Source organism: Nanorana parkeri, unplaced genomic scaffold (genome assembly GCF_000935625.1).
Source record: "Nanorana parkeri isolate BGI_ZX_2015 unplaced genomic scaffold, ASM93562v1 scaffold56, whole genome shotgun sequence".
NCBI classification, from domain to species: domain Eukaryota; kingdom Metazoa; phylum Chordata; class Amphibia; order Anura; family Dicroglossidae; genus Nanorana; species Nanorana parkeri.
The window spans coordinates 322,306-342,896 of NW_017306324.1; the positions used below are offsets into that span (position 1 = coordinate 322,306).

Below are 20,591 nucleotides of genomic sequence, written 5' to 3' on the forward strand. Positions count from 1 at the left end.
GATGAGGAATATACCTTCCAGGCCATGTACACTATGTGCATTACAGGGATTGTCACAAATTGAATTGTAGTTCTGCTTCTACTCTGTAGATACTGAGATAGACCATAGACCGGGGTGGGCAACTCCGGCCCTCCAGCTGTTATGGAACCACATGTACCATGAGGCATTGCAAGACTGTCAGTTACAGGCATGATTACCAGAGGCATGTTGGAATTTATAGTTAAAACAAAGATGGCGGGCCAGAGTTTCCCACCCCTGCCACACATCCCTGCAGCTGTGGTGGAACTGTGGAAATACAAATCCCACCATGCACCTGCCTCCGGGAGTCATGCCTATAGACTGAGTCTTGCAATGCCTCATGGGATATGTAGTGTCACAATGGCTGAAGGGCCCATGTACCATAGCATTGACTTCTTCAACAAAGCTTTATTAACAATGTGAGAAGTGGGAAGGTCTGCCTGCTATACCGTGTTTCCCCGAAAATAAGACACTGTCTTATATTTTTTTGGGCTAAAAAAAAACACACAAGGTCTTATTTTCGGGTAGGTCTTAATTTTTTTTATGTACAACAATCCACACTTATTTATGTACAACAGTCTACATGTATTTATGTACAAAAATTTGGTGATCAGGGCAATCAGGGGTGCCGTACCTTTCTAAGAGCAATTTGCTAACCAAATCGCTGGCCATAATGAGTGAAGCCCGCTTTCACTATTGATTCCTCACAGGCGGAGTGCATTTGGTATCACTTCACCTGTGACAGGAGCCGGCGCTATAGAGGAGGCATCAGCTTATGCGGCTCTGCTCCCTCCGGTGCCGCCTCGCCTCCTCTAGAGCTGACTTAGTTGGCACTGTGATTCTCTCCCACGACTCTTCAAGTTCCCCCTTATGCCACCACCGGCCCTGGGAATGGTCACAACTAGGTCTTATTTTCGGGGTAGGTCTTATTTTCGTGGAAACAGGGTAATAGCACATTGAGTCCCAAGGCTATAAAAAAGAATACACCTGCATCTCGGCATCCCTGTAGATGTGCTGTACCCATAGCAAATATCTTAAATTTGAAAGGCAGCAAACCTAAAGACCAGGATGTCCAAAATCTAAACCTGAAAAGATCTATACCCTAATGCAGTGGTTCTCAACCTGTGTAACCTCAGGACCCATATTTCTCCAAGGTTATTAAGCCGCGACCCAAGTCGTACTGCAATGGAATGCATAGCATTCCGCGTTCCAGTGCGGGCGATTGAACTGTGTGTGGGAGGTGGGGGATGAAGGGCAACGCAACTCACCACCCGCACCAAAACGCGTAGTAGGTGCAATTACGTGGTACAGTGCATAAATGGCACAGGACTGTTCAATTAACGCACTGTACTAGTGTGAATGGGCCCTTAAAAATGCTGACAGGCGCGCGCGCGCACACACAATGTTTCTTTTTTTCAGATCCACCCAGTCTCCCTACCTTATGAGAACTGGAAACTAGAAAAGTGGAAGGCATGCGGCGACCCACTGAACATGGGGTCGCGATCCACTTTTGCGTCACGACCCACCAGTTGAGAATCAAGGCCCTAATGGATAACATTTTTTGTGCTCAATCCATGTGCATCAAACATGTGCTATGACTCTTTAGTCCATAAAAGAGACATAATTTAAGGTAAGTGCTGACATTAACATGGGGGAGGGAAAAAGAAATTTGCCTTTAATGTCACTTTAAGGTGCCCATACACTGTTCGTATTTCGGCTGGTTTTTGAACAACCAGCCGAAATTCACAGTGTGTGCCGCTGTTGGCTCCCTTTCCATCAGCTGATCGAAGAAGCAGGTCGGAAAATCATCAATCGATCAGAGCTGGCAGCCAATGAGCTGCTCGCTCTGGTCGGGTTTTCTGACAGGGGCCGGTGGCTCCTGTCAGAATACAATGTATACAGCGGGATTCCTCGATCGACACACTGTTAGTGTTGATGGAGGAATCGGGTCCATTTTTTTTTCCTTCAGCCCAGGGGTTGACAGAAAAAAAAAAAGATCAGTGTATGTATGACCAGCTTTATTCTCTACTGGGGCATATATGACAGGGCGACAATGCAAGAACACAATTGGAAGACTGTCATCCCCTATAAGAGGATGGGCCTTAACAAGGACATCATGGCAGGATCTGTCATTGATGTTGGGATGAATAGAGAAATGGATCGGGTTCTGCTGGATGACAGAAGGGGCGCAGCATCTTGTTGCTGAGACTGAGATAAATCTTCCTACTTCCAGGGCAAAGCAGTAGATGGTAGGCATTGCATTACACCTTTCAAGGAAAAATTTCCTTTCTCAAGCCTACAGGGCAGGGTATCCGAGTGCAGTTTACAGTGGCAAGGCCTACATGGAATTTGTGCTCCTTTTGAACAGGGTGGTAGACAACCTCAGCACTCCAGCTGTTATGGAACTACAAGTTTCATAAGGAATTACAAGACTGACAGCCACAGATATGACTCCCAGAGGAATGCTGGTATTTGTAGTTTCACCACAGCTTTAGTGCCAAGGCTGCCCCACTCCTGTGTGTTAGAAGCATGCAGTACAAAGGAGGAGCAATGCAAGTGGAAAAAGTGCAATATAAGAACAGCAAACATTAAATTCATCTGGCATAATACAGATCATACAAAACATAAATCTCTTTAATAACATGAGAACACAATAAAAGATTTGTCTAACAACTGACGCTTTGACTTGGAAGTGTGACGAGAGACTCGTCAGCCTCTGGGTTATGGAATGCTGTGCACCTTATACCATCCAGCGGGGTCCACACATCCGATTCCAACATCACTGACAGCTCGGTCCACAGGCATGACTACCAGAGGCACCACTGGCCACCTAAGGTGCTTGGCAATTCTTTTAAGGTGTTCTCATGGATTAAAGTCATTTATGTTTAGAATTATGTACAATGAACTTAGAGTCCTATTTCCATATTCTGCACTTTCTCCAATTGCCCCACTCCTACCACAGGCTGCATATTTCTAAAGTGAGCATACAGTAATTAGCTCTAGAGTCTATACCACGCCAATATACAGTTTGTTCTTCTGCTTGCATATGGTGCCAGCTGATTAATGAAAGCTGCAAAGGGATGAGGTGCAGTGCAGAGGAAGAAGCCAACACATCAGACGAATAGCAGCAATGGAGACAGTAATTTTTAATGTCCCCCATCTATGAACAGCATATCACTTTCTAATGACCAACTCTCATCTAGCAATTAAGTGCAAATTGAGTTTGGCGTGTTGTTCTTTGAACTAAACCTCCCCAACTTCACTGTAAACTCAATTACTACATTTTACAAACTGGAAGGTCTGCTAAGCAAAGCAATATTTTTCATACAGGTGCTGCCACCTGGTGGCTGATCTAGGCATAGAAACAGGAACCATACCGCACGCACTCCTTACCGGGATTCCCACTTAATGAAGATGGGTGCTCGAAATGACTGCGGATGGCCCCGCCACACATGAACAATAGAAAAATGTCACCAGCACACCATAAGTTGAAAAAGCAAAACATTTTATTGCCAATAGCTGTATCTCATTGGCAAGCGCTTTCGGGGCCTCTCAGGCCTGATGAAGGGGGGCCTCTCAGGCCTGATGAAGGGGGGCCTCTCTAAGCCTGATGAAGGGGACCCTGCGAGGCCCCGAAAGCGCTTGCCAATGAGTTACAGCTATTGGCAATAAAATGTTTTGCTCTTTCAACTTATGGTGTGCCATTGACATTTTTCTATTGATCTAGGCATATAACACATTGTGATGGCTCATCCACTATAACCCAGGGGTAGCCAACACTTTGTGATCTTCTAAGTTTTGTTGCATGCTGCAAATCATCTTTAAGGCCACATTCACAGTGCACTAACTCAGGGCCTACATGCCCATATCGGGCCGTTCCCGGGAGGGACATGCACACAGCAGCCTGTTCTTTTCTATGAGAGGACGCGGCCGTATGCGGTCATACGCACACCAGTGCGGGTCCGGATGTCCGTACTTGGATGCAAACAGGATGGATCCTATCTGTGGGTCCAATCACACCATCGAGTGCGTTGCAGTGCATTCAGCCTCTGGAACGCAACACGGTCGGCTCACTTTGTTTTGGGGCGGGAGGGGGTGTGGCGATGCTTTGAACCCAATGGCACCGCAGCCACGACATCCCCCCCCGCGGTGCGATCGCCGTCACCCAAACACGTGGCACATTAGTGAAACTTTGTTTTGGGCCGGGAGGGGGGGTGTGCTGCAAACACTTTTTTGCAGAGAGGTTGAACACACTGGAACGCACTCTTGATGGTATGACAGGGCCCTGTGTCCGAGCACGGACACCCCAGACGCGCACGGATGTGCAGTTCAGGTGTGCGTATGACATCGTACAGCCGCATCCTCCCATAGGGAAGAACAGGCTGCTACACACAGCACTTGTCCCTTGCGGCAAAGGCCCGACACGGGCGAGCATGCCGCACGGACGTGTACGTCCCCAGAGTTAACGTACTGTGAATGAGGCTTAACATAACAAAGTCCAAATCCCATTCGCACTGCCACGGTCTCAAAACCACAAGGTATATGTGGTGCCCAGGTGACCACACGGATGGCGCCGTGCAAAACACTAATAGTAAATAAAAGTAATTCACCGGCACACACTTGAAGGGTTTTTAAAGTATTGATATGCTTATTCAATACCCAATGACACATACTGTCATACGGTGCTAACGTTTCGGGTCCGCACAGGGATCCTTCATCAGAGCGACAGTGGTCCATCCATTTACTTTTATTTACTATGAGGCTTAACATAGGTGCACAATGTTGATGATTTAAAACATGTGCATCACATAAAAAAAAAAAGAACAAAGTTTATTGGTGCGAGAGTGTGTAAGGTGCGTATATATAGATAGATATATCGCTATCTATATCTAATCTATCTATCTCTCTAGAGAGATATCTCTCTCATATATATATATATATATATATACAACTTACCTAAATATATACAACTTACCTAAAGATCTTTAAGCTGTGAACCTATAAAGATGAATATTAAAAGAAAAAACTTGAATTGTTGACTTGTTTTATTTCAATCAAACAATGCATACCCAAATCGTGTTCCAGAAAGTAGCCAACAGCTATACACTGAACCAAAGCAATCCAATCCCACCCTTATTCGTTAGAAGAAAAACAACAGACGTGAAAAAGAGTGCAGGGTGTCCTCAACACAGCTGTGAATAGAAAAAGTTATTTCGGAACAAAATAAGACTATGTACAAAATGTCTAGATAAGAATCTCGGCATTTATTAATAAAACGAGCTTCAGTAGCAGAAATACCATAGGAAGGAGTGTATCAGGCAATGCCACAGGGAGCCCAATCCTGCTCTCCGTGTCATTTCTTCTCCCTTTCAGACTAATACTGTCGGAGTGTGAAAACTAACTATGGAGGATTCCCAAAGAACAGACAGAAGCAAGGTTTTCTTTTTTTTTGTTTCTTTTTTAAAAACTTGTCGCGGACACGGTGTGGCAGCAATCATCTGCTGAGATAACCCATTGTGGGGGACTAAGCAGCCTTTGTAAGATCACATGTAAGGGGGCAAAGGATAGAATATGTCAAGTGACGCAAACCACAGCGGCACTTGTGGTTTGCGGCACTTGTGGTCACTCAGGTGAGTGCAGGTTGCTGTGAAGACTCTGCACTTGCCCCCGGTCTCATTAATAGTCATCAGCACAGAGACACAGCGATGTCTATAGAATGCCCTCAGCACAGAGACACAGCGATGTCTACAGAATGCCCTCAGCACAGAGACACAGCGATGTCTACAGAATGCCCTCAGCACAGAGACACAAAGATCTCTGCAGAATGAGTTCAGCATGGCTGTCTACAGTCTATTCTCAGCACACAACTTCTCTTATAATATCCTCTCAGCACAAAAACCTTTTCATATGGAATGGAGTACACACAGTATTTGTAAACCCCAAATCTATTTTCCAGTATCGCTGGTATGATGTCTCGCTGTAAATAGATATTTTTGCAAAGTTTCTTACCTGGAGATCTTTCCAGTAAAGGCGCTTCCTGTGGCATGACAACACAGCCACTGCCTTACATTTAGCAGCAGCGTGGTCAGCTTGCCGTATGTGCTTTTGGCCAACCCAACAGCCAACTGAAAAAGGCCATAAAATGGCAGGCAGGCTGGTGCAGCAGCTTATTGCGAGGTGGTGACTTGAAGCTGTTAGCGTGCAAAAGTTGCAGGAAGTGCTGGCACTGTCTGGGGATAAGAAACATTGCCACAGATTTTAAGAAAAAAGAAAATAAATAATCTGTACTTAATGAGGTATTATGTTAAGCATGTCGGAAAAAAATCGATTTGGGGTTTACATACACTGGAAAGAATAAGACGTGCCATCAACTCAAAGCCATGTACACAAAATATTCTCACTATGACAGGATCTTGGCAATGAGCAAAATTTGAACATGTTCCAAAGAGTATGACACCAATTGGGCACTGGCTGCTTTCATGGGAACATTTTGATCCAGATGTTCTCAAGTCCACTCTGAAGGAAACCTGTCAAATGATTACTTGTCTCAGAGGCTGTGAGCTGCGACTATCCAACCTCTCTGGAGAAGTTCTAGTCCCATAGCAGACATGTTCCTGTGGGTTAAACTTTTTCAAAACCCCAAAACAAAAAAAGGGTAACATATGGCAGCTTACCAGTCCTTAGGGTGGCTGCATTCCGTTTCTTTTCCAGGCTAAGCATATCAATAGCAACTACAGAAAATCTGCTGATCCTGCCAATAATAGTGTCCTTGGCACTTCCTGTGAGATGAAAATAAAGCACAACCATCCTTATTCTTTATTGAGTTAACTAGTTTAATCAATGCACCTTGTAATGGAGATGAACCATACCACGGGAGAAATGAGTGCAGCCACAAAGGGACAGGAAGTGAGTTATCTGCAGGGTTAGCAGATAGGAGGTGGGAAATGCCTGAAAAAAAAAAAACAAAGGCAGCCACCTCATCTAAGGACTGGTAAGCCGTCATACATTACATTTTTGGTTTTGGATATATTTCAAGGGCTCATTCAGACAGACGTACATGTACGTACAGTGTGCACGACCGTTAAAATATTTGATCCCGGAAGGGACGGGTGCTGTGTGCAATTGCGTGCGGCAGCCTGATCTTTCCCTATGGGAGGATGCAGCTACACGTTGTTATACGCACACCCGAACGGGTCCGGGTGACACCACCTGGAAAGCACATGCCCCTTCCAGGATGGGGTATTTTCACGGGCGCGCACATCCGTCTCAATGACCCTAAAGTTGAACTCCAGGCACAAAATGATATCCCTCAATAGTCACCAAGGATATAAATCTACTGTTTGCACTAAGTACCTTTGCAAACAGTAAAAAAAAAAAAGTGGTGACGCCCTGTGCACAGAGCAGAGCTGTGGGAGGGACCCAGCAGGCCCCACCCACTATGGGCTGACTGCATAGAACTACAAGAGGGGGAGGAGACAAGACCAGTCACCCTGCACAAAGAGCAGCAGTGAGCAGTCTTTATTACAGGAAAGGGAGGAGACAAGACCAGTCACCCTGCACAAGGAGAGAGCAGCAGTGAGCAGTCTGTATTACAGGAAGGGGAGGAGACAAGACCAGTCACCCTGCACAAGGAGAGAGCAGCAGTGAGCGGTCTGTATTACAGGAAGGGGAGGAGACAAGACCAGTCACCCTGCACAAGGAGAGAGCAGCAGTGGCCGGTCTGTATTACAGGAAGCTCCAAGCGTCACCCTAGATTACTGCACAGATCTGGACAAGATACAAAAAGCCCACCAAGATCCCAGTAAGAACAGACACACGGCTCTTGTATATAGACAATATCTGCTTATCCCAGAGTTGAGCTTTAGGTTTCAGGAGGTGTACATTGTCCGGGACTAGTCACGCTCTCAGGAGTGGGGCAATAGCAGCCTCCAGCTTTGTAGAAAAGCCCCAAGCAGTTGTAGGCAAGCAGCAACCCATTAGGTTCCCTACCCGCAAGATGTCTCTGCCACCCCTTTTGTACGAGACAAGTCAATTTTAAAGCAATCACAGCAAAACAAAAAACACGTGAAGCATTTTCATCACAAATGAAAGAACTGCAGCAATCTGCAAAGCACTTAACACCCTGAGGTAGCTTCTTTCAGGCAGAAATATTTTTTTGTGTGTGTTGGTATAAGCAAACAAAAAAAAATGGGATCAATATACAGTAGTGCAGTTTCCACCACGCACACTTATTTTTTTGATAACTTTTTTTTTATTGTTAAACAGGATTGCTTGAGATTAAGGGGGGGGGGGGGGTCTCAGGCGTTCCTCAATATAGCCCTGTAGCTTAAAATAATCCTTATAAACCAAAGAGGAAGGCCTCAAGGAGTAAAAAAGAAGATTGACCGATGTAACGCCACAGGAAAAGAAAACCTTGCGGCGTAAAACTAGCACGGCGCCGCAAGGCTCTCTGCAGCAAAAAAATTGAACTAGATGACATTGTGAAATGGAAATAAAAAATCAGTTTAAAAAAAAAAATATTTTGGCAAAACTGGTTTACAGACACGTCTAACGATAAAGAATAAATCACAAATTCAACTGGAAAAGAGAAAAAAAGGTGACATTCATTTTTTTTTTCTTTTTTAAAACTGTGCAGAAGTTGTGTATTTTAAACAAGATTGAATATATAGAGAGAGAGAGAGAGAGAGAGAGAGAGAGAGAGAGAGATTTATGTGAAATCTGTGCTGTGACATTAAGTAGGCCGGGATACTGTGACCCCCAAGAATGAAATCGCTCCTCTCACCAACAGTCAAAACACAAGCAAGTTTAGAAATCGTACTCTCCCCGATTCTCGTGGACTTTGCGCGATCACTTTGCTGCTGAGTTCACTTATTAGACTTTGCGAAGTGTTTTTAAAAAGGTATGTCTGGGCAAGAAAATGATGCAGTACATCTCTGCAATACGAGTATACAGAAAAATACCTGATTTGCTAGAAATCCAGTATGCCTCTAACTTCCTGTTTGAGCTGACAAACCCATGCTTCTGCTGCACTGAAATCTCAGACAGCGTGGTCAGGGCTGCCCTCCGCCTATCTCCGCCCCTCATGCAATGATTTGTTTCCTAGCAAAACAATGCTGCTGCCTTGACTCTCAAGAGCCTGACCACGCACACTGTGTGAAGGTCAAAGGGCTCTTGGGAGAAGTAGTTCTGAAAGGGATGTGCCTATGTCTGGAGTAGGTAAACACTGGCCTAGGGGTGTCACCAGGAGTGTGTGTCATTCACGTGTCGTCATGTGTACTTCACTGCTGGAGGGGAATCTAGGTGATGGACTTGGGCAAAGGACGAATTGTTCATTCGGTGGGATAAGGTATGCTGCCGGGTTCCCTTCTCGTGCAGCTATTGGGACTCTCTATCCATGACAGTGCCCAATTTTTCAGAGGAGGCAACGCCAAAATGACTCAGTAGGTGGGTAGGCTCCACCCACTTCAGAGAGCTACACGAAGGGGTGGAGATAAGACTAGCTACCCTGCACAAGGTGCAGTGACCATTCTTTATTACAGGAGGGGGTGGAAACAAGACCAGTCACCCTGCACAAGGAGAGAGAGCAGCACTGACCGGTCTTTATTACAGAAAGCTGCAAGTCTCACACTGGATTACTGCACAGATCTGGAAGGAATACACAAAGCTCACCAAGATCCCAGGAAGCATACACATGACTCTTGTATGAGGACAATATTTGCTTACATTGGGGTTCCGCTTTAAGCGAATAAGTAGTACCACCCATGAACATATATGCAAATGCCCAAATAACTACATATTATGGCTATGCAGAATTTCATATTTGCCAAGATATTCAGTAGTTCTGTTCTATAACATTGATCATTTTAGAGAGAATATTAGCCGACTTTCGTTTACATCAAGGGGATCACTGGACAGGGGTCAGCAGCAACTTGGGGAAAGCAGTCAAATTTTGGACTACGATTAGCTTTACGCACATAATTATTAGGTGATCGGCCTCCACAATTAAGCTCCAAGAGGGGGCGAAACATGTCACAGGTGAAGAACTTTTCTTTCTTCTGCCACTTACAGAAAAAACAAGCTGCCTTAAAGGCATGATTGGCTGTAGTGTGCGGCCTCACATTACTAGGTACTCTCATCAAGCAAGCATAGCCACGTGATGCTTAAACTACTCCCCCCCTACATATCAGTATGCTGCTCCGTATGCCGATATTACATTTTCTTACATTCATTAGTTAAATAAAAATTTTCTTATGAGATCTCGGGGAAAGCAATTTGTGCATGGTCACATGTCCTACTCACATGTAGCAGAGTTCCAAGAAGTAACAGGAGATGGATCAATCTGCCCTTATTAAAAATGGCCACCGTGAAGAATGTGGAGGAAAAGAAATATAAGCTATGCAAAGAATAAATAGCCAGCAATTGTCTATAAGTATCTGTTTGTAGATTGCCAATACTAAACATTCATAAAGATGTCACTGTTTGCAGCTATATTATTTTAACAGTCAGCCCCATCAGCTGTCAAAGTACCTCAACAGTGCCTGCATGCAATTGGATGTAGACACTGTCATGCCAACAATTTTCCACCTGGCTCCTTTTTCTTCAATTGAAGCATGTTGGATGAGAGCCGGCAGACAGGGCCACCCACTGAGCAAATTTCTTCCAGTTTAGCATGAACTGGACGGAATTCACTCACAGCATTGCCAACTTTAGGATGCAATGTACCCATGGGCCCCAGGCAGCATGTCTCATCATTCAAAGTAGTGATGCACCGATACCGGTATTTCAGTATCAAGTACGAGTACCGAAAGTACCATTCAGGAAGCCAGGCGGCGTGTAATGACTCGCCACCTGGCTTTCCCGATTGGTCAGGAAGCTGGCTTTCTGGCCAATCAGGAAGCCAGGCGCCATGCAATGACGTGGCACCCGTCTTCCTGATTGGCCGGGAAGCCAGCTCCATGCTCCCTTGTCATGAGTGACGAGGGAGCATGGAGCCGGCTTTCCGACCAATTAGGAAGACGGGCAGCGTGTAATGACGCGGCGCCCGGCTTCCTGATACCGGAACTATTGGGCTAGGCATGGAAGCATTTGGCCGAGTACGCACCCAAATAAGCGGTATTGGCACCGATACTAGTACCGGTATCGGTGCATCACTAATTCAAAGGTTGAGAAAATGCAAAATAAAACATTTGACCATTAACAAGCAGTAAAGGTCTTCACCATACCAAAAAAAAAAACCACCATGATGGAATTTCATTTATGTGAAAATCAATTTATTATAATTGTGACCAAAAAGAAAAAAAGGAATGCCTCTAACAGTGAATCTTAACCTTGCCTTGCAATTCCTGCAGAATAAAACACGTACCATTCAAGAATTATGCAAAAAGGGGTAAAGGGGGGAAAAGCCATTAACAGGTCGTATAAATAGGTTTAAGTTAAAAAGAGTTCTTAAATTGGTATCCCAAGTCCCAAAGCATTGTGGGTGTCCGCTTTATAATAAACAGCACTCCAAGCAGAAAAAGTTTGCCTGCTGTGTAAACTGTGCAGCTGTCAATACCCGACCTATCAAATCACTGGAAATGAATCCCATTCTCTAGGCATTTCTAGTGAGCAGATTGGTTTTACTTTGTGAACATAGCCCACAAAATGGCGGTTTATAGTCTTCCAGAGACAGGTACTCTTGAGGAGCTCCTATTTTTACCTGGCAAGCAGGAGACCATTCACCTGAGCTGGAAGTGGCCATGGTCCAACCCCATAACAGTCCCAGGGCAGACTTGTCACTTCAGGAGTGTGCATACTGCAGCTGGAGTGTCTGAGAAATTCCATTGGAATTAGCCTAGGTTTGGCCAGATGAAAAGGGATCAAGAGAGTCCTTCCCAATCTGCTGCTGGGCAAAACAAAAAGTGGAAACTAAACATTTGTCTCACCAATGGAGGCCATACGCCCACCAACTACTACAAAAGAAAAGTATGTTGAGTGTACCAATAGGTCCTCTCATAACATACATTGCTCTCGACTTGCAAGCTCATGCAGGATTGAAAATTCGTGGTGAATATTTCGGGACACAGAGATCCCTAAAACGTCATCTTAGGACGGTTATAAGAACAATACTTTGCAGCGGTTTAAAAAAAAAAAGTGTTGGTTAAAGGTATACTGTGAAAAAGGATCAGCTGTACCAAAATCACCACTTAAAACCTCAGCAGAGGACTTTTATTTCATTTTCTAGACAAAAATGCTTTTCATTTTAAAAGGATAGGTGCACTTTAAAAAAACAAATGGGCATTATTCCCCTTTGCCCCTACCCCTGATCAAACCTAACCTAACCCCTCCACTCCAGAGGTTCATACTTAAAATGACACCAAACTCAGGAATTAAATCTTAAAAATAAATTTCAAGTATCTTAACTATCAACAATGTATCTTCTTTGTGTGTCACTCGGCTGTAGATCCTCCAATCATCTCTGAATTGGTGCTGACACTGTCCTTCCTTCTGGAGGGTGACTACTATTGTTCCCCATGGTCCCTGGTGTGTGTTGTAAAGTAGTCACCGCTCCAAGCTCGCTCCTGTGATGGACTACAATCTCATGTTTGTATTGTAGTCCATCCGGGAGCGAGCTTGGAGCACTGACTACTTTACAACACACACAGGGACCATAGGGAACAAAAAAGTAGCCCCCCTCCAGAAGGAAGGACAGTGTCAGCACCAATTCAGAGATGATTGGAGGATCTACAGCCGAGTGATACACAATTAAGATACATTATTGTTACTAGTTCAGGTACTTGAATGTATTTTTAAGATTTACCTCCTGAGTTTAATGTCACTTTAACTCAATCCGACATCCACAGGTGTGTCATTTGTTCACATCCAGCGCTGGAAGTCTCCGCTGTCCTGGCCACACCTGCACACTGCAGCCCCACAGACCTCTATGGGTCTGTGTCCCACAGGCAAAGACAATTGGAGACCGTACCATAGAAGTCTATGAGGTTGTGATGCGCGGGTACAGCCAGGACAGTGGAGATATGTACCATTGTAAACAGGTGAACCACAGCCGTCATAAGTATATATCTGTGGAGGGGAAGGGTGGGTTAGGTTAGGGGAAGGGGGAAAGAAGAATCATAGATGCCGTTTATTTTAAAGCGCACTTATCCTTTAAGCCATTGCACATTGTTGTCGTAACAGAAGCTACAGTACAATAATTCTAAGAAAGCAAAAAAAAAAAAAAAGTGAAAAAAGTGGCTCATTGGTGACATTTAGAGGAAACAAAACTGGTAAACACTTTAACAAGAGGAGTAAAGAAACTTCATTTTCCTTTCAAAATAGGTTTTAGCCACTTGCAAGCTCTCCAGCTGCGGGGGAACGCCACGTCCCATCATGCACCTGGCCTGGGCACCTTTTGGAGATGCTTCTAGTTTCTCAGCAACCGGCTGTACTCAAGCTGCTTATACTTTCAGCAATGGATGTCAATCCTATCAAGGCATTCCCTAGTTTTCTTTAGGTAAGACACTGTCAAGCAAGTGACACCCGATATGACATTCTGAACCGAAAAAGTAAGCTGACTAGAGTGAAACTAAAAAGGCACATTTTTCTCATTTAAGGTGGTCTAATAAATGGATCTCAGCAGCAAATTAATGGCACAAACTAGACTTCTACCCCCGGCTCTAGTGCTGAATTCTGTTTCCTAAACAAAAAATATTTAAAATAAAAAATAAAAAAGGAAAAAAAAAAATGCCCAAGACAGCAGCGATAACTGTTCCACTGTGTTCTGTCCCTTGTGTGTGGCGAGTTGACAGGAGGCTTGTGTCTGTGTCTTGAACAAAGAAGGCACTAAGGTAACACGGTGCCTATTTTCCTGGATCTCGAAGGTCCATGCTGGAACCAAACAACGACACCAACTGCTCCTCATAATGTGTGATGTTCCTCTTCATAATGTCCATGCAGGGGCCCAGCAATCGTTCAAAGGCTTGCACATCCATAACTAACAACAAAGGAAAAAAGAAAAAACTTAATGGCCATTCGAACAACAGTGAAAACTACAATCTTATAGTACTGCACAGATACATTTATATGGCTTAAAGTATGGGGGTGTAAAGTGACATTAACCACTTGAAGGCCGGGGTGTTAAACCCCCCTTCCTGTCCCGGCCATTTTTCAGTATTCAGCGCTCTTGTACTTTGACTGACATTTATTCCGTCATGCAACGCTGTACTGAAATTAATTTTATACCATTTTTTAGGGACAGATAGAGCTTTCTTTTGGTGGTATTTAATCACCACTGCGGTTTTTATTTTTTACTATATTAAGGAAAAATTACCGAAATAAATAAAATAAAAATAACTGTTTCCCCTATATTAAATGATAAAACATTTATTACCCAATTTTTTGGTAAAATATAAAAGACGGGGTCATGTCGGGTAAGACACCAAACATGTCAAGCCTTAAAATTGCGTGCGCGAAACCTCAAAAAACTATAATACCCAAAATTGGCCATAGGCGACGCTTTTTAAAGCTTTTACCGCTCATCAGTTTAGTGTTATCAGTGATTGATGGCCCTAAAATGATTGCTCTCACTGCGGCATTTGCGGCGATATTTAACGTGTGTAGCGCAATTGTTGTTTTCGCACACTGGTGCACCGGACACGCATTCACTTTTATATGTGCGTAAACGTGGGGGTGGGGGACTTAAACATTTTGGTGTTTTTTTTACTTTTTTTATATGCGACTTATTCTTTTTTATTTATATATCATTTTTTTCACTTTTTCACACTTATTGTTATTGCTATTATATAGGGGGATAACAATCCCCCTATAGGGGCGCACGAGCAGAAAAAAAAATGCTGTCTGGAGACGGCAACCCGCTAATGCAGCAGTGCCGTCCGGTTTTTTTTTCAACAGGCGGACAGCAACTGGTTAAAGGATTATTTTTTTTTCCCTCCCCCCAATGTTAGGGTAAGGACTTACCTCAAATGATCTAGAAAGGATTGTCACCAGCACACCAAAGGTTTTGAAGCAAAAAGTCCTTTGACAAATCGCCATCCAATAGAAGCGCTTTCGGGGTCTCAGCAGTATCCCTTCATCAGGCTCAGAATACCTTAAATGATGTCTCTTAAATCTGATCATCTTCCTTACTGTCATTTTTAGCTGTCCCTCCCGCACTGGTGCGGGTCTCTGATCCAGCGCCGACTCCTCTGTCCTCTTCTGTGATGTCCCACGAAGTCTGTGTGGGTGCATGCTGCTCCACAGACTCACCTTGTGTCTCTCCTCGTCTCCTGGCCGAACATCTGGACTGCGCCCGCCCCAAGATCCCTTGTGGCCCATGAGAAATGTTCAGATGTTCGGACGGGAGCGCGTGGCGAAGACACTGGTAAGTTTAAACCCGTTTTTTGCATATATCTACTGCTTGCTAGCCATATATATATATGCAAAAATGTGAGGGTTTAATAACCCTTTAAGTCAGGGGTGTCAAACTCAATTTAATAGTGGGCTGCATCAACATTACGGTTGCCCTCAAAGGGCCGGTTGTATCTGTAAGACTATATAAATGTATCTACTCTATCATAATTGCATCTGCATTCGATCATCACTGGCTTTAAAGCTACAGGAGAGGTGCGAGGGCCACATGAAATGGCCTGGTGGGCCGGATTTGGCCCCTGGGCCTTGAGTTTGACACATGTGCTTTAAGTGAAGGGCATATATGTGTACGGTTGGGTCCTGATGTTGCAAGAGAAGACCTTGCAATGGGCATTGTAAGTAATTCCAAAGGTGTTCAGTAAGGTTGAGCTCAGGGCTCTGTGCAGGACACTCAAGTTCCTCCACACCAAACCATGTCTTTAAAGAAGCTGGCTTTGTGCACAGGGGAACAGTCACCCTGGAACAGAAGAGCCTTCACCAAACTCTTACCACAAGGCTGGAAGCAACCAAGTATCTAAAGACAAGACCTATGTGGCAAGACCTCACAAAAGGTGACCAGCTAAGAAGCTGATGCTCTGGTTGCTTGTGCCTCCTGTGATACAATCTCAAAGTCAGATAGTCACAGGAACACCTTACTATGGGAAGATTAAATTGCAGCTACCAGAGGAAAATTGCCAGAAGCAGATTTAATAAAGGAGACGTTCATTAAATTGACCCAGTCAGGGCTGGAAAAATCCTTAAAGGTGGTGCCCTGCAATAGAAGAGGTATTCGACTCACCACTTCTGATGCCTGAAGATTTTGGGTGCAGTAAAGAAAAACTGCTGGCTGATAAATCTTCATAAACTAACCCTTCCGAGGATGCCCATTTCCTGGTCCCCACTATGCTCAGCGGTTCAATTTTGCAGCCCCCACGTCACTACTGTGTCCTGTTATGACTTTCAAGCCACTGTGATGAACCACAACACACAGCGGGGAGGGTGCAAGATAACTAGATTTTCGAACTGTTACTGTCTGAAGATACTTAAGACAGATTTTTCTTTATTGCAGCAGCATTCAGCCAGCAGAAGTATCCAAGTTCTTCTTTTTATTTTTTATTACACGTATTTATAGAGCGCCGACAATTTACGCAGCACTTTACATAGTGGCACAATCACATCAGTCCCTGCCCTCAAGGAGCTTACAATCCAAGGTCCTCATCTCACACACATGTATGAAGGCCAATTTAGACAGGAGCCAATTAACCTACCGAGGGTGGGAGGAAACTGGAGTCCTCGGAGGAGACCCACACAAGCACAGGGAGAACATGCAGACGCCTTGCAGATAGTGATCTGGCCGGGATTCAAACTAGGACCCTAGGAGCTGCAAGGCAGAAGCGCTAACCAATACACCACTTTGCTGCCCATTGCAGGGGCAGCTTTATTTTAGAGCATTTTTTGTTTTGTTTTAGCGACCAAGTTGCTTTCAGCATCCAATCCACTAACATTTGTCAACAAATTCAAATTCAGCTGTTGAGATGAAAGATTATTACCTAAACACTTGACATTGTCCACCGCGTATGCAGAAGCTGCCCTGGGCTTGTTGGTAACAAGAGCGAGTTCACCAAAGTATTGACCTCTCTTACACCGTGTCAGCTCCACTTCCTGGTTACCTTCTTGACCAGTTTTTGTCTGCAGCAGAAGAGAAATAAATCATTAAAATATGAAGTTTAATCTCCATATTTTTGCATTCCCTGGTTTCTTCCTTCTCCCTCATCAACATGTTAAATTTTAATGGACACCTGTAATCATTACATACTTTCTTCTGGACCACAGTGATGCATCACTGGGTCTCTGTGCTTCTCTAGGTTTGACTGGTGGGGGGCCGGCAGGGGGTTCTACATAGCACTCCACTGATGGGGCCTCAGCCTTGATGCCAGCAGTGGGCTGGCACTTGGGAGGAGTTTTGCAAAACACCTTGAGGGAGGGGGATGTCAGTATGGAGAAGGAGCATTCCTAGGCAGACTGCACTTGCATGCAGACCACCAAAGACAACACCCACATGCGATGCTGAGCCTCCATGATTGAAAGAACTGAAATCCAATGAATGAAAGGGACAGGCCAGCGACAGTCAGCTTTGGCAGTAAAGGACGAGACGATTGGGCCACATAGCCATAACTGGCCCACATAGTAATAAGTTTAGGGGAATAGGAAGAGCGGGCCTGCCCTAGTAGAAGGGTTCTGAAGTATTCCGTAGCTCAAATGGGATCCAGGGTTGTTCCATATACAAGACAGAATAATGGACGTTAAAAAGAGAACTATGGGGTAAGTGTTTTTCCCCATAGTTCTCTTAAAGGTCACAGGAGGACATATACTAGCGTCCTCCTGTGACCCAAAGCTCAGTATATCACGAGCTGCAGCTGTCTGTCGAGATCCTCCCAGCTGTGTGACAGCTGGCTCTGCCTATCTAGAGTCAGAGCCAGCTGTACCCGCCCCCTCCCCGGTCCATTCCTCCAGTCAGCGCTGGAGTATCAGAGAGGGGAGGGGGCGGAATCCATGCAGGGAGCTGTGACTGACATTCACGGCTCTCTGCAGGGAGATGATCGAGGAGTGAGCGAGCGACGGTGCGCATTCGCTCACTTCCCGATCTATTGAGCCGACCTGTGACAGTTTCATTGTCACACGTCGGCTCGAACTAGGAGGTTGGGTGATTTTTCACTCACCTCATAGTTCTCCTTTAACTTCTTAAAAATTGCTTGGGGAAGGACTAATGGACTATGTACTAAATTTTTGGGCATGAGCTGCAATGCGGGCAACTGTTACATTCACATTCTTGCTATGGGCATTGTTTCCTATGCAGCACTGGTTTTATGCACTTAAAAAGTAGAAGAAAAAAGGCACACGGCATAGTTCAGGAAGGGGAATGTGGAGGGAATGATGTAAAACTGAAGAAATGCTGCAAAAACCCTACAGGGACTTTTCGGAGTTCTCCACATCTGGAAAGCGCTTACCTTGCTTTTCATCATAATTTTCACCTCTCCTGATTCAACGATGTAAAAACAGTCTGCCTTATCGCCCTGGAGGAGTGACAGAAATGCAGCTTTAATAAAAACGCATCTGTTTACCCTTGTGTCTATTAGCAGTGAATGTGAAGTGAATCCTGTCTTACCTGTCCAATGATGCGGTCTCCATCCTTATAAATTCTTTCACCTAATACATCAACTAATTTCATACGTTCAGAAACCTATCATAGAAAGAAAAAAAAAAAAAAAAAAAAAACAGTTAACGGTCAACATTTACCATAAAATACACAATAATTGATCTATGACTTGATAGACCTAAGATGGTGTGAAACATTTCCTGTGTGCTCGGCTTCTCTTTTACACTTGTAGTAAAACTTCAGCCCTCCAGCTGTGGTGAAACTACAACTCCCATCATGTATCTGCCTCTGGGAGTCGCGTCTGTCAGTCGTGCAATGCCTAATAGGATTTGTAGTTTCACTACATTTGGAGGGTCGAAGTTTGGCTATTCCTACTTTACATGCTACTGTATGTAACGGTAGCATGTAACTCAGGACTGAGCAGCATGTACAGGTCATTATGCAAGTTCCATTCGGTTCTAGAAGAATGCCTGCCACCAAAGACCAGAGTAAGCCACTGAGACACCTCCAGACTGGCTAGAAGACTGCAGAAAAGAAAAAAAAAGCATGTAGAGGGTCTCTTTTTTTTTTTTTTAAACTGCTGGGGGTGCTTCATGGAGTGCGGGCAGACTGAAATGCTGGACCTCTACTTTCAGCTGAGACTTTTCTCAACAGCAGTTTGTACTCGACTCCTTCCACAGTGCCAGTCAGCAGCGAGTGTAAGCTTTAGGCCTCATTTCACACTGCCCGGCATATACGCGCGTATATGGGTGTGTATATAGTACCATATGCAAATAAATGGCTCCATACACAAAGCTGCGTATGGAGCCATATATTTGCGTAGCGTAAAAAGGCGCAAAAACAGAATGGAACCGAGATGCGTCCGGGCAGCATATTTACGCACGTATGCACGTACAGTTCATTAACATTTCTATTATGAATGATGCATTGTGGGATTGCAAATAGTGCACGCATATACAATTTTGCTCTTGCGTTGTGTGTGAATGAGGCCTTACTGGTCGGGGAACTATAGGTCTGGCTTAGCAAGGGGCAGGTTGGACTGCTGCAGAGAGACCACTGCTGACACAGAGCAACCTGTGGCAAATGGGCATTTCTGCTGTGGCCGCTTTACAAACTTTGACCACCTATTATTCTCAGGCAAAGTGAATGGATTGAGCCGATTCAACATGAAAAGTACAATTTGACTTGAAATACATCTTGCATGTCCAAGCAGTTGAGAGCCTTACCTCTAATGACTTCAGAACAGGAACACATTCTACAAAGGCTTCAAACATCTTTCTTTTTTTGGCATTGTTTTTCAGAATTATTCTTCTGAAGGTAACCCGATCCTGAAAAATAGCAAAATCATTCATTTGGAAGAATTCAACTGTTTGTGAACATATTACAAAAAAAAGCCCATTTTAATACAGAATAGTATTTGACACTAAGCACGTTTATTTTTTTATTTGTAAGTGTGTATATGTATATACATACACTTTTTATTATAGGACAAACCAGGCCATCTTCTGGCAATATTGGAAGCTGAGGGAAATCTCGCCAAATGGGACACAGAACATAAAAAGAAAAAAAAAAAAAAAAGCTTCCTTTATCCAAAACGATACAAGTTATGGTTTCCGTTCTACTTAAAAAGTAACAAAATGCAAATTCCAGGCCAACAGCTAGGTGGTGCTGCTGTACCATAAAGTACTAATGACTACCAATACTAGACCGGCCTCACAACATTGGACTCTGCGTCGGTTAGAACTACAATCGAAACTCATACGGTGACAGAGCATGCTATAAAATTTTAAATTCAAGTTCAGCCACAAAAAAAGTTACATTTGTTAAGTTGGTAACGGGTTTGAGGAAATATAAATATCACTGATACTGAGACCGCCGCAGCTGGGATCGATCCCGACATTACTGTGGAAATCCACTCAGCTGCGTGATTGACAGTTGGCTCTGCCTATCTAGAGGCAGAGCCAGCTGTACCCACCCCCTCCCCCGTTCGTTGCTCCAGTCAGCGCTGGAGGATCGGAGCGGGGAATCCCTG

General features: G+C 44.4%; 1 protein-coding gene across 3 annotated transcripts in view; it reads right to left on the reverse strand.

Moving 5' to 3' along the window:
* Nucleotides 1–13,605: 13,605 nt before the first annotated feature.
* PRKAR2A (protein kinase cAMP-dependent type II regulatory subunit alpha) overlaps nt 13,606–20,591 on the reverse strand; it is a 66,896-nt gene continuing 59,910 nt past the window's right edge. For 2 of the 3 annotated variants that reach the window (XM_018576131.1, XM_018576129.1), the window contains 5 exons: nt 19,786–19,887; nt 18,569–18,643; nt 18,411–18,476; nt 16,953–17,091; nt 13,606–13,990 (listed from right to left, as the gene is read on the reverse strand). In XM_018576131.1, coding sequence (XP_018431633.1) covers nt 13,857–13,990; nt 16,953–17,091; nt 18,411–18,476; nt 18,569–18,643; nt 19,786–19,887 — 516 coding nt within the window. In that variant the 3' untranslated portion in view covers nt 13,606–13,856. The remainder of the gene's footprint in view (nt 13,991–16,952; nt 17,092–18,410; nt 18,477–18,568; nt 18,644–19,785; nt 19,888–20,591) is intronic. The other variant, XM_018576130.1, reaches the window with a different exon arrangement.